This window comes from Otolemur garnettii, unplaced genomic scaffold (assembly GCF_000181295.1).
Source record: "Otolemur garnettii isolate 467f Iridium unplaced genomic scaffold, OtoGar3 scaffold00063, whole genome shotgun sequence".
Classification (NCBI taxonomy): domain Eukaryota; kingdom Metazoa; phylum Chordata; class Mammalia; order Primates; family Galagidae; genus Otolemur; species Otolemur garnettii.
In genome coordinates, this window is record NW_003852458.1 from 1530699 (window position 1) to 1543737 (window position 13039).

Below are 13039 nucleotides of genomic sequence, written 5' to 3' on the forward strand. Positions count from 1 at the left end.
ATATACAAATGACATTTAAAACATTTATTTTGGATTACCCAAACCCATAGCTAGGCTGCTTATCAACATACACAGTGTGTAGGCATTTGGACACATACTTTACCCCAGAACCCTTGGCACAAACCAGTAAAGTGGGTTCCCCATCCTAATATTTTTCAGGGTGATATACGTGTGTGTGTGTGTGTTAGGAAGGTATATGTGGAAGGTAGACACAAAAGGCTAGGCATCCTGTTCCTGGGTGGGGGATCCAATCTGTCCTGACTTAGCGATGGCTTTATAAATACCCCAGGGCCACAGTGGGACATGAGCACAATGAGGACTTTTTTTCTGCTGAGAACTTTGACCATAAGCGCAGGAGGGGCTCAGAACACAGGCTTCAGTCAGGCCCTCTGTACCTCCAATTCCCTCCTAAAGACAGAAGGAGGAGACACGAAGGCACAGGGGCCAGCTCTTAATAGGAGCCAACCCCTGTCCTGTTTCACACGGAGTGGATGAAGTTCCACTACTTACTCTTCCTCTGAGTTCCCTATGTCTTCATCAGGATGTCCAGGAATAAGCAAAATTAAGAGGGAGAGACAGCTGAGTCCACTAAAGTCCAAGAGCAAAAGAAACGTGGAGAGTAAGACTAGAAGATGCTGAACTCTAGGCCAGGTATAACTATGACTTAGGAATTTAATACAAATACCAAAAAAATAAAACATCGGAGATAAATGTAGGAATGAGAGCTTATTAAATTCCAGGAATATCTTACAGCCAGCTTTCTGGACATAGAGGAGCGGGCCTGGTCAGACAGGAAAGGGTGGCGGGGACAAGCAGCAAAGTGGGGGCGCCTTCCTCGCAGAGGGAAAGGCCAAGAAACTGGGCTTCTCAGGACACACAGGAGTGAGGTGTCTCGAGCTAATAAGAATTAAACCAAACTAATTAGAAACGAAACCTACCCTCATCAGCCATCTCCCTCTGTGTTAGCTTGCTTATCCTCTCCGGAAAGAAAAACAAATCCTTTTCCTAACTTTCATGGTTTGAATGAACTAAGATCTCTTCTAGCAATCATTATTCCAGAATAATAGAATTTTAATCTTGCAGATCCCCATAAAAGCAGTGAGGTAGCAGGGGCTTTAAAAACTCTTTTCTTTTAATCACCCCATAGGGCCTCTATTTTAAATTTCTTTAGCATTTCACCACCAGCTGAAATTTTAAGTATCTGGTTATTGGTTCCCCACCACCAACCAGCCAACCCCCACCACACACACGTACACACATGCAAACTCCACTCCTCACTGCTCTGTCTCCTCGCCCTGTCTGGTAACCAGTACATGCTTAACATTTCTTGAATTCATCTGCTTTACCAATCACACCAAACTCAGTACTGCTTGTAAATTGTGCTTTAATGTCTGCAATCAGATATGACGCAGTGAGATACAAGTATAAACTTTCATTATGCATACAGAAAATAAAAGGCATATTTATACAGTTTTAGCCCGACAGCTTATTCCCTTATAAAGAAAAAAAATGGAATTTAATTAAAGCTAGTTTATCTTCAGTGTAAAAACTTGGAGGTATAAACAAACTCAAGGTATTATATACAGTAAATTAATGTACATTTCCAAACTTGCACATTACAGCATTTTGAACAAAGCAAATGGTCTCATTTTAGCTTTTACTAATTAAGCATAAGATCCACATCTCAAACTTGGATAAAAATTTCACAATATATAAACTCACTGAGAATTCTGTACACAAATACAAGTTATAGAAATCTGATTTCAAATATAAATACGAAAACTGTCATGACCTTACCATGTTACAACAGCTTACTTATTTTTCTATTTTTTTTTTTTTTAAAAATCATAGAAAAATATTTTAATGCACATTCAACTGCTATGACAAGGGCCATGACCTTGTGCCTTTAAACCATACTTGTGGAGTATAAAGCATCACACCAGGTATTTTTGGAATGAAAATTACTAAGACTGAAGAGGCTACCATATAAATAGTCAGGTTATAATATAGTAACAAAAATATTTAGCTCCATAGTGTACTTGGGAGACAATGGGGCAGAAAAGTGAGTGGAGGTTAGTGCTAACTTAAAGAGGGCCGTAGAAGGTATGTGAAGGTGGCTGAGGAACTAGTTAGTGTACTTCAAAAGATCCCTACCACAAGCCTAACACTGACCTTGCTATAACTCTTAAGGCAACGAAGACTGAACATGTGTTTGGCCCCAGATGCATGAATCCTGCCCTCCCCTCGGCCTAAGAGACCATCCTGGCTCTCAAGTTAACATGGAGTGGGGAGCACAGCAGAACAACCTAGCCTGCATACAAAAGACGATTCAGTGCAAACCTAGAAACACCTCTTTGTCAATAGTAATTTCTTATTGCCCTTGAGCAATTGAAAGTTTTTCTAAACAAACAACATTCAAACTGGGATCCACACTGGAGATCAAACTGTATGAAAGGCAAACATTCAATCGAAAACATTCTAACACAAGTGTCTTTCCCCTTTCCTTTGTGGGATTTGACAGGGTTCCACTGAGAATGAAAAAACTAATCCTTACAAAGTATGCTTTCCTACATTTTAAAAAAGAAAAAAAAAAAATATATATATATATATATTTCATTTAGACAGTAGATCAAAGAAGACCAGGCATAGTCAAGTTTCTTCTATGGCTTTTTAAATCACTGAGGTATTTATTACATGATAATCACCACTTCTGATATTTATGTTTAACTACTTTCCTATGAAAACCACATTCAAAAGTGACCCCACCAGTCTATAAGGGTAACAGAATGTGAGGAAGCTGGCTGAAGGGCTGCAGAGAAGCACATCACCAAAAAAGGCAAAGCAATTCATTCTAAACAGTGAGAGATTCAGAGGGATGGGAGCTCCTCTGGGCAAAGAAATCCCCCCCACTTTAACCATCTGGTTTAGCAGCAGGACACTAAGACCATGTGCCCCATGGTGGCAGTGCGAGGGACAGTGGGGAGTGCAAGGGACAAGAGTGAGCGATGCTGCGCAGGTGGAGGAAAGACCTGGAGCTGTCAGCGAGGAGAGAAGGCAGGTGCTGGCCCGCCCGCCACCAGCACGAAAAGCACACAGCTTATGCAGGAGGGAAGATGAAGTGTCAGGATGAGACACCACTGGAATTCCCCAGCTTTTCTACAGGCAAGAGGACACAGAAAGGAAAAATGCTATGGTTTAAGTAAATGCCATGTATCTTAATACCTCTATTTGAATCTTTCAATTTGCCATATAAATATCACATAAAGCTAAATTTGCTCCTAACTGAAGATTACAGAGAACCTTACTATTCCCAAAGACTGGATAAATTTATCTTGGCACAGAAAGGATATAAAGACGCATCAAGTCCAAGAAAATCTTAGTGAAGCCCTTCCCATTGTAAACCAGCCAGTGTGGGTTCTAATACTTAAGCATCAGAAAACGGCCACAGTCCTGCTGCTATGGGTCAAGTAATTTAATAACACTTTTAATTGCATAGTCTTTCAGAACCATAAAAAATAACAAGAAACAGCTCTTTTCCTGAAAGCCCAGATTTACCCCAACAGAGCGCTGGGCGAATGACTGTCCTACAGCTACTACCTGTAGCGTGACTCCAATCCAGGGATCAGTTGTCCCAATCTCCCACACTCCTCTTTCACAATCACGACAGGTCACAGGTCCCCTAGGTCCACAAATTCATCTTCTCGTTTGGCCAAGTCTTCCTCATCTCCCAAAGCTTTCCAGCCACTGGTGGGTAAGACAGGCTTAGAGGAGTGTCGCTGCAGCAATGCAAAAGGAAACAAAGAGGACAGGCGGGCAGAGTTAACGGGCAGGCAGGGGGCCTCTGCCTGGGGCGCCTCCTGGCTGTGGTGCCTTTCCTCAATTTTCTCTTGTAAGCTCTGCACTTCCTCCATCATTTCCAAGAGTTTGCTCATAGTGGCCACTCTGCCACCACCTAGAATCTGGGCTTCTGGAATCCATCGCATGTAGCGCTGGGCCCAGACTTTGATTTCTGGGCCCTCTATGTGGGGCAGCAACAAGCCGTGGTAATCAGTGGGCTTACTGTGCCAGCTGTCATAGAACTCGCGGAAGTTGTCTTGCAGGTCGTCAGAAGAATTAATAAGTTTGCTAATTCTCTTGCCCAGAAGGTTTTTAATTAAATGATCTGTTTCTTCCCTGAAAAATCCTCGTTTGGGAGATGACTTAGATTGCGTGAGTGGCAAAGAAAGTTGTCGTTGATGCTTTGAGAAAAAACACACATAAAAATCTCTGGTTAACATAAGATCCACAGTTAAAGTTGTTACCATCCAGCCTAATCCTGCTTTAATAAGTTTGGAGACATTAGAATGACGTGAACACACACTCATAAAAATGCTGCCACATAAAGACAACCATAGGTATGGCATCAGAAACAAATGGGGGGACCAGGTATGTGTGGCAACTGTGTATACAGGCATGATGGGACACACAGAGGGTAGCTGTCACATCACAGGGAGACCAAAGGACACAAGTACTCCTGAAAAGCCACTTAAAGTTAGGTGAATGATTTAAGGGCGTTCAGAACATGCCTATTCACCTTTTGAGTAAAGCAAGATGTTTCTTCTTTGAGAACTTTAGGGCCGTTAACCACTACAAAATTCTTTTTTTTTGAGACAGAGTCTCACTATGTCATCCTGGGTAGAATACTGTGGCATCACAGCTCATAGCAACCTCAAAGAGGAACACTGGTGTATGTGGCTGGTGCCCAACTCACTGAGCTACAGGCACCAAACCAACCACTACAAAATTCTCAACACCTGCAAGGAAGCAGGGCTGAATCACCTGAAGATCCTGAAATATTTAGAAGCATATCAAGCATCCAGTGGAAGTTTAAGCCGAAAGCATAAAGATTATTTGAGACATAGAGAACAGAGGGACAGCTCGGTACCTGTAGCTCAGCGGCTAGGGCGCCAGCCACATACACTGAGCTGGCAGGTTCGAATCCAGCCTGGGTCTGCCAAACAACAATGACAACTACAACCCCAAAATAGCCAGGCCTTCTGGCGGGCACCTCTAGTCCCAGCTACTTGGAAGGCTGGGAGGCAAGAGAATCGCTTAAGCCCAAGAGTTTGAGGTGAGCTGTGATGCCATAGCACTTTACAGGGGGCAACAAAGTTGAGACTCTGTCTCAAGAAAAAGAAAACGGAGGGAGGCAGGTGGGAACAGAGGGATTAGAGGAACCAGCTTAGCTGGCCAAATGTTCTTATCTGACAACCTGCCCAGAGTAGAAAGCTTGAGAGCATCCATATTTTCTTGTGGAATATGACAGAACAATGAAAATAATTTTAAAAAGGCAAAGCCATTCACAACTCAGAGATGAGCAGGATTTTGGAGTGTCCACAGGAGAGATCAAGGCCAGGAGTTGGGGGGTCTCTCTTCTCCACAGCGGATAAAGTGTGTCAGGCAGGGCAGGTCACTGGAGAGCACAGACAGAGCCTGTCACTGAGCGCTTCCTGCCTGTCAGGCTCTGTGCTCAGTGCCTTATGTACATCGATGGCCCTAATCCTCAAAGTCACTATTACTGCCTCATTTAACAAATGGAGAAACTATGGCACAAGGATTAAGTAGTCTGCCAAAGACACCAGCTACCAAATGTCAAGGCTGTTTTCAAACAGTGTGGCTCCAGAGCCTGGGGTTGTCACTGAACTGGACTTGGTCTTGGAAGCCCCCCTTTCTCAAGCTTCTAAGTGAAAGGGACAGGCCAAGGCAGAGCTGCACAGGCTCAGGACCTGTGGCTGAAGCTGAGAGTGCACAGCTGAGTGGACTCCTGTCTCTGATGCGGCCCTTCACGAAGCAGCCCTGTACGTTCACTGGTAAGAGGCAGCTTCCTTAAGGACTCTACAGCACTTCCTCAAGGCCACCAGTCCATTCAGCTCAGTGACCCCACCTGAAATCAGTCTTTTTACCTAAACCTTTCAAAGCTCCCTGTTGCTCCAGTGCAACTGAAATCCTCCACCTGCTGGCTATAACCTCTCCCAGCAGCCTGCTCTGGGGCCCAGCCTGCTCACTCCTATCTACTAGGAACCAGGATGATTAGGAAAACTGAGTCTGAGGAAAGAAATGAAGTCCATTCATAGAAAGGAAAGGCTTCATTTTCTCTCCTGTAAAATAAAAAGTGGGCCTCGCTGTCCCTGAGCTCCCTCATCATCTGGCATGGGGCAGTTCTGTGACCCTGATTGGCTCCCCTGAGATTGTGCGTGTGGCCACTAGAGGGCACAACACACTGAAGAAAAGCTGGTTTCTGGCCAAGTTTCTCAGGGCTCAGGGCAATGCTGGTCAAACCGGCAGAATTGGCTGAACCAGAAAGAGGAAATGCACCATGGGCCTGAGCAGAGTGCTAAGTCATTCAGCAGCTAACACTGTCTCTGACTTCTGGCTTTGGCTCACCTAGGTACCCAATCCCCTTTAGGTTGCAATCGATTCCCACGCCAGAACTGGCCAGGCTCCAACAGCCCCCAGGCTAGGCAGGATCAGGAAGGCAGAAGAAAGGGCAGGGCACACCCCGACTTGCACTTACTATCGCTGCTCTCCATTTTGTAGGGTTTATTGGTCCATTTCTGCTATGGAATTTGATAAGCCCCTAGCTCAGAAATTCTGGACCTGGAGACAAAGCTGTTTAAATAAAGTTACCAGTTAGAGGACTCTGGGTTTAACAATTAGTAAAATCAGGAACAACTATCTGAAAAATAAATCCTTGACATTTGTGGTCTGTAGCATGGGTTAGCAAAGTGGCAGCCTTTGGCTAAATCTGGCCCAGCACTGATTTTTGTGAATACTGGAACACACAGCGGTGTGTTCTATTTACCTAGTTATTGTCTAGGACCACTTTTGTGCTACAACAGCAGAATGGGAAGGTTGCCAGAAACTGACGGCCCTTGATAGAAAAGTTTCCCACCCCCTGGCTTACAAGGTACAGCCCATGAAGAAAAGTCTCACTATTAGCGCATGAACGGGTATCTGCTGAGTATGATCACTGCTCCTTTCACTCCACTAACCACACACACACACACACACACACACACACACACACGGGGGTGAGAGACACGATCCCACGTGCCCAACTACAGCAGTAGCACCTTTGTGACATTCAGCAAATGGCCATGTCTCATTAGGGCAAAGGCTGATTTGCTAAATGCAAAGGATTGATTCTAAAGGGCACTGACAAAGTGCCTCACAACAGAGCTCAGGGCTGCAGACTGTCTCGGGGGTGAAACACACACTGGCAGACAGAATATATTCCCCCCCCTCCCCCGCCCCGGTCACATTTATCCTCACACACACGGGCCCTGGGATGGACACAGGAGTTAGACATTCGCATATCTTACTTTGAAACGTGTTCCTTTCCGTTGGCCTTTGTCCAGTTTTGGCTTTTCCACATAGAGAGGGTTTTTGAGCAATGTCTGGGCTTTGGGTTCAAACTGTACAGACCAGTCCCACACGGTGAGCAGACTCAAAGGCTTGCTTTGTATGTCCTGGCTTTCCCTACCCTGCCAAAACAAGCACAGGTCGCCATGGCATTTGGGAGGGGAGACACCATTCTGAGCACGAGCACCAGGAAAGGCACTCCTGTCCTGTCCTGACAATGAATGCTCACGGGCATTTCATTCTCAGAGGCTGAGGCTAGCAGAGGTTATTTACTCAAAGCTTTCAGGCGGGAGGAGGGTCAGCAGGATGCCAGCCACTGGGCTGGGCACTTTTATCACCTCGTTAGGTAACTACTATTTTTCCAATTTTATATCTGAGGAAACTGAGACTCAGAAAACTGAAGTGAACTGCCCAAGGTCACAAAGCTGGGCTCTGAAAACAGACCTGTCTGACTCAGAAGCCCAGGCTCTGTTGTTCCCACCCTGCTATGGAATTTGGGAAGGCCCTAGCTCAAGCAAGCCCCAGGCCAGCAGCAGGCTGGTCAGCAGCACTGAGATTAGCTGAGAATGTGACACCCTTGGGACATAACCTCAAGAGGGAGGGTCTGAAGGAGTTTAAGCTGGAGAGGAAAAGCCCAGCTTCCCTTTACAGAGCAACTCCAGCCATCAGGCAAATGGAAGAGACAGCCTTTGGTCTCTTTAAAAAAGGACAGCTTTTAATTTTGCTTCATTCCCCAGCTCCAACATCACTTCCAGCTCCAATATTTACATGACCAAAGGCCAGTTACTCCTTCATCCTTTCCTCAGCTTCCTCAGGGATAAGAATGACGTGAGGATCAAATACTAACACCCCGAGAGCACTTACAACAATGCCTGGCACACAGTCAGCGGTGAACAGTATCATTTTTAGCCTCAATTGTTATTGCACACTACTTGTGGGACAGAGCTTCTTTCATACACAGGTTCTTAAGAGGGACTCTTACCACGTTCGTATCTTTTTGATGAGGTGAATTGAAGAAGAAGGTGCTAAAAATTGGTATGTACAGGCTATCTGACAAGACAGTCAGGTAAGTCTCTGTGAATTCAAATGCTGGGGGATGCTGGTGCACCAGCTGCCAGACACAATCTAGGAAAAGCAGGAACACAGGAACCTATGTGAAAACAAGATATACGTTACTTAGCAGGCACAGAACCTAATGCAAGCTGTCCCGAGTCAAGCGGTGGCCATCTCCATCGCTGTAGCATAACCACTTCTGAACACTATGTTCTCGGGGAAACTCAGTATATATCCATCCCATTCCAAGTGTTAAATATGCCCAATTGAAATCACATACTCAGGGATTAATGTCAGCATTTGGCAAAACCTTTCAAAGATGAAATATGTAAAAATTTCATTATGGATCAGCATTAACAGAGGAGCATTTGCCATAAATTTGGATGATACGGAACACTAATTTAGAAACCAACTAAGCTAAATGTTATCTCCCCCCACCCGCCAAGAATTCCAGTCTTCTCATTAGTAGAGCTGTATTACAAAAATTGTACTCAGTATGATTACTTTGTCAATAAAAAATTACGAGGGAAAAAGTTCCATCTCCCTGCTTGCCCACACAACTATGGTCAGAAATTTGTCCTGGACACTGAACTGAAATGAGAAGCCTCCCTCTATCCCCACAGTGAGTCCCCAAGGGACAGGAGAGAAGACAGAGCAGTAAAAATGTATCTTTTAAAAGACACAAATGTAAATCCATGAGTCTCCTTTATTAGCTACCCAGAAGTGAGCTCTTGATTAGTGAAGAGAGTAATTTCTAGGGAGCATTATCATGTACAAAGTGCTTATCTTTCTTGATTCACCAGTGATCCTGCCAGGTAGGTCAGAGAAGCTATGTTATAGTTTCTCCCTTACAGAGGAGGAAACAGAAAATTAGACATCATCAGAGGCTGGCCCAAAAGTCTTGCCCACAGCTGGGAATCCAGCTGGGTTTTTTTTGGACACAGTCTCACTCTGTTGCACAGGCTGCCATGATATCAGCCTAGCTCATGGCAACCTCAAATTTCTATGTTCAGCCTCGGCGTCCCTAACTCCGTGGTTAGGGCACTGGCCACATGCACTGGGGCTGGTGGGTTTGAACCTGGCCTGGGCCTGCTAAACAACAATGACATCAAGTTGTGGCAGACGCCTGTAGTCCCAGCTACTTGGGAGGCTGAGGCAAGAGAATTGCTTAAGCCCAAGAGTTTGAGGCTGCTGTGAACTGTGACATCACGGCACTCTATTGAGGGTGACGTAGTGAGACTATCTCAAAAAAAAAAAAAATCCTATGTTCAAAGGATCCTCCTGCCTCGGAGTAGCTGAGACTACGTGCCTGCCACAACACCTGGCTAATTTTTCTATTTTTAGTAGAGACAGGGTCTTGTTCTCGCTCAAGCTGGTTTTGAACTCCTGAGCTCACCCTTGAGCCTTGGCCTCCCAGAGTACTAAGATTATAGGTGTGAGCCACCATTAATGGCCAGGAATCTACCTCTTGAATTAACGTCCATGCTGCTGCAGTTATATTACAAATTACCTAGCCAGTTTTCCTTCAAAACCCCAATATGTTAATGATGAAATGCTAATTAAACATTTATACAGCAATTTTATTTCAGACCTCATTTTATGTGCAATATCATTAAATAGAGTAGAAAACATTTAGATCTTGTTGTCCAGTAAGGGAAATGAGCTTGGACTCTCTTCCCATTAGACATGGTGACTCTATCAGGCTCCTTTTTCTCAAAATAAACACACTCCTCTCCAGAAACTGTCAGCTCTGCCTACCATGCTGTGGGAATCTCATCAACCTTTCAAATTAGTCCCTTCCAAGACTGAAAGACGGTGATTTCTATCCAGCTCAGGATAGAAGAGTATAGCTCAGGCCTGAGAGAAAAGCTACCTGGCTGAGTGAGAGAAGCCTGGGTTACCCCAGCACCCTGCCACGCCCCAAAGGGCAGGAGCCAAGGCTCTCACTGCTGCAGCATGCTGTATAAGTTGTTCTGAACCACAGACAGACGTGGTGATTATCTAGAGCAGTGGCTCTTAACCTTCTTAATGCTGCGACCCTTTAATACAGTTCCTGTGGGTCGTGACCCACAGGTTGAGAACTGCTGATCTAAAGGAAGAAAAACCATGAGTCATGCTACTAGCATATATCAACTCTGCAGGTGATTTAATTAAAGAAAGTTTGTTTTCAATTGTTCTTCCACCAATCATCAGTAAGGCAGCCAAGGAGTTTACATAGCTGCTGCCTAGACAAGCACACCACAATGTGGGGGGCTCATTTTCTGTAGGCACTAGCTTTTCTGTGCCTAAACTTAGAGGCCAAGACCTGAAGTGATTCACCCAGAGAGAGGCAGAAGAGGCTGGGGGCACAGAGCTGCATACGTTACTGCCAAGGACTTGCTGAGGACGGCTTTAATATAACCCTACACTCTATTTTGAAAAGTTTTATGTGAAGGAAAATTTATTTCATGTTATCATCCATGCACTAAGTATCCCTAATCCAAAAATCCAAAATATGAAATGCTCCTGAGAGAGGATATCCAAGAAAGGTGAGGTCTAGGAGATCAGGTCTTCTCAAAAAGACCACAAGGATAAACCTTAAGGGCCTCTCCATGGTGACTCAGCTCTTGGGAATTTGTATTCCAAGTTCTGTGAAATCCTGTAGTTCTGTAGGGGCTGGAATAGCATCTCCTGCTTGATTCTAACTGGCCAATAAGAACGGTGCCTGTGAGGTGGAACTTTTTGACTGTCAACAAAAAGGGAGCGAGAAGCCAGTCGATGAGAGTAGCCATTTTGAATTCTTCTATGCTGTAAGCTCCCAGCTGGTGAATAAAGCCCTTCTTCTTATAAATGTGGGGTTTGGGTGCTCTTTCTCTCTGTTGGACTTTGTCTTCCTGCAACACTTCAAAATCTGAAATTTTTTGACTGCTGACATAACACTCAAAGGAAATTCCAGAATCCAAAATCCAAAATACTACTGGTCTGAAGCATTTTGGACCTACAAAATGTCCTACATTTTCTGTAGGACACCTGCATCCTCAAGATCCATTTATTGCAAAGACTTAGTAGAAACTGTAGGAGTCTCAGTTACTTTATATTTAAGTTTTACAAAGCACTACTACTTTCACCATGACACACACACACGCACTCATGTACATACCCTGGTATACACAGTTTAGAGGAGAAGACTCTGAACACATTTGTTAATTTCCTTTTCCTCCAGGAAGAGTTTCATTATTATTTTGTCTAAATAATCCAAAGTCATCACACAATAAACTGACCCTGGTTTTCCTAACAAACCTGCACTGCCTGTACTTTGCAAGCAGCAGTGCTCCATCTGAAGGTGTGTCGCAGAGTGAACCAGAGGCTGAGTCGCTCTCTCTGCAATGGAAGTAGTCTGGCTGCAGGAACTCACCTCTTCTTTGTCACTCTGGCGGAGGTGGTTGCAGCGATCCAAGAAACAGTGGCCACCCATGACCCACTCCTTTTGGACAAGGCTCTGGAAGCCAATCCTGGTTCTGTAGTGGGGGTCCATCATCACTTGCACCAGAGAGGAAATGAGGCAGCAGAGGTCAGATGCATTCTCCTCTAGGAGGGGCCGGCAGCAGAGCAAAAAGGAAGCAGGGCATTAAGTTTTAAAAAGCTACAGAGCGCTCTCATTTGCATAGTTAGTTAAAAAAGTAGAATTCACAATACTGAGGTCTGCTATTAAAAGTCACACTCTTATTCTCCAAAGGCTGGAGTCAACAAAAAACAAGGCAATATTTTCAAAATGAAAGACAAATTGCTTCTAGCCTGTCTAGTATAGGCTCCAACCTACACTGGTGCTAAACACAGGTCTGCTTACCGAATGAACAAACTTTGTACTGCAAACCCACTTTCAGCACATGGGTGTCTAGGTGTGCCACACAATGGGAGCTGAATCATTCACGTGATGACCTGCTGGGCTCTGCAGACCAAGTCTAAAGCCCTTTCTTCCTGGGACATTGAAGCCTCTGCCTTTGAACTCACTGTTTACAGCTTGGCTGCATCTCAGAGCTCCTCTCCTCCACTCCTAAATCCTTACTAGCTCTGCTTTGGAGAAAGTTTAGTATTTCTAGACTGTACTGTAACGACTTATTTTTGGCTCCAAGGAGCTTTCCTTTTATGTTTTAGGAGCAAAGAGGTGCCTGGTTCTCCTTGCCTAGCCTGGGGGGGGAGTTCTCCTTGGTCTACTTCCACATGCCCACCTGAAATGCACTTTCCAAAACCCATAGGATGAAAACGTCCTCTAACATTCACATTCACGACTTACAGCATCTGTTCCTATGCATTCATCTTAGATTTAACATCCTAAAAGTCAAGATTTACATCTCCATGGTTTCCTCTTATACAAAAGTAAGTACAACTTAAGTTGATTTTTGCAAATGTTTGTGAGGAGGATGAAACCAACATTATTGGGGTCAGGAAAACTTAGGAATGAATTATAACTGGGGAGGTTTCATATGGTGCAAAGTTTTGTTTTGACCCCTGCAATCACAAAATACTACTGGCCCAAGTGTACACTTTTCTCTTCTGGGAAGCAAGCCTCAACTATGGAAGACACGGGTTTAAAAGGAACAAGGTG

At 44.6% G+C, this 13039-nt stretch overlaps 1 protein-coding gene across 1 annotated transcript in view; it reads right to left on the reverse strand.

Moving 5' to 3' along the window:
* Positions 1–3533: 3533 nt before the first annotated feature.
* Positions 3534–13039, reverse strand: part of MTMR12 (myotubularin related protein 12) — a 91547-nt gene continuing 82041 nt past the window's right edge. Inside the window, exons 13-16 of the mRNA XM_012807068.2 lie at positions 11849–12021; positions 8384–8551; positions 7362–7523; positions 3534–4238 (exon numbers count right to left, since the gene is read on the reverse strand). Of these exons, the coding sequence (XP_012662522.1) occupies positions 3669–4238; positions 7362–7523; positions 8384–8551; positions 11849–12021 (1073 nt within the window). The 3' untranslated portion in view covers positions 3534–3668. The remainder of the gene's footprint in view (positions 4239–7361; positions 7524–8383; positions 8552–11848; positions 12022–13039) is intronic.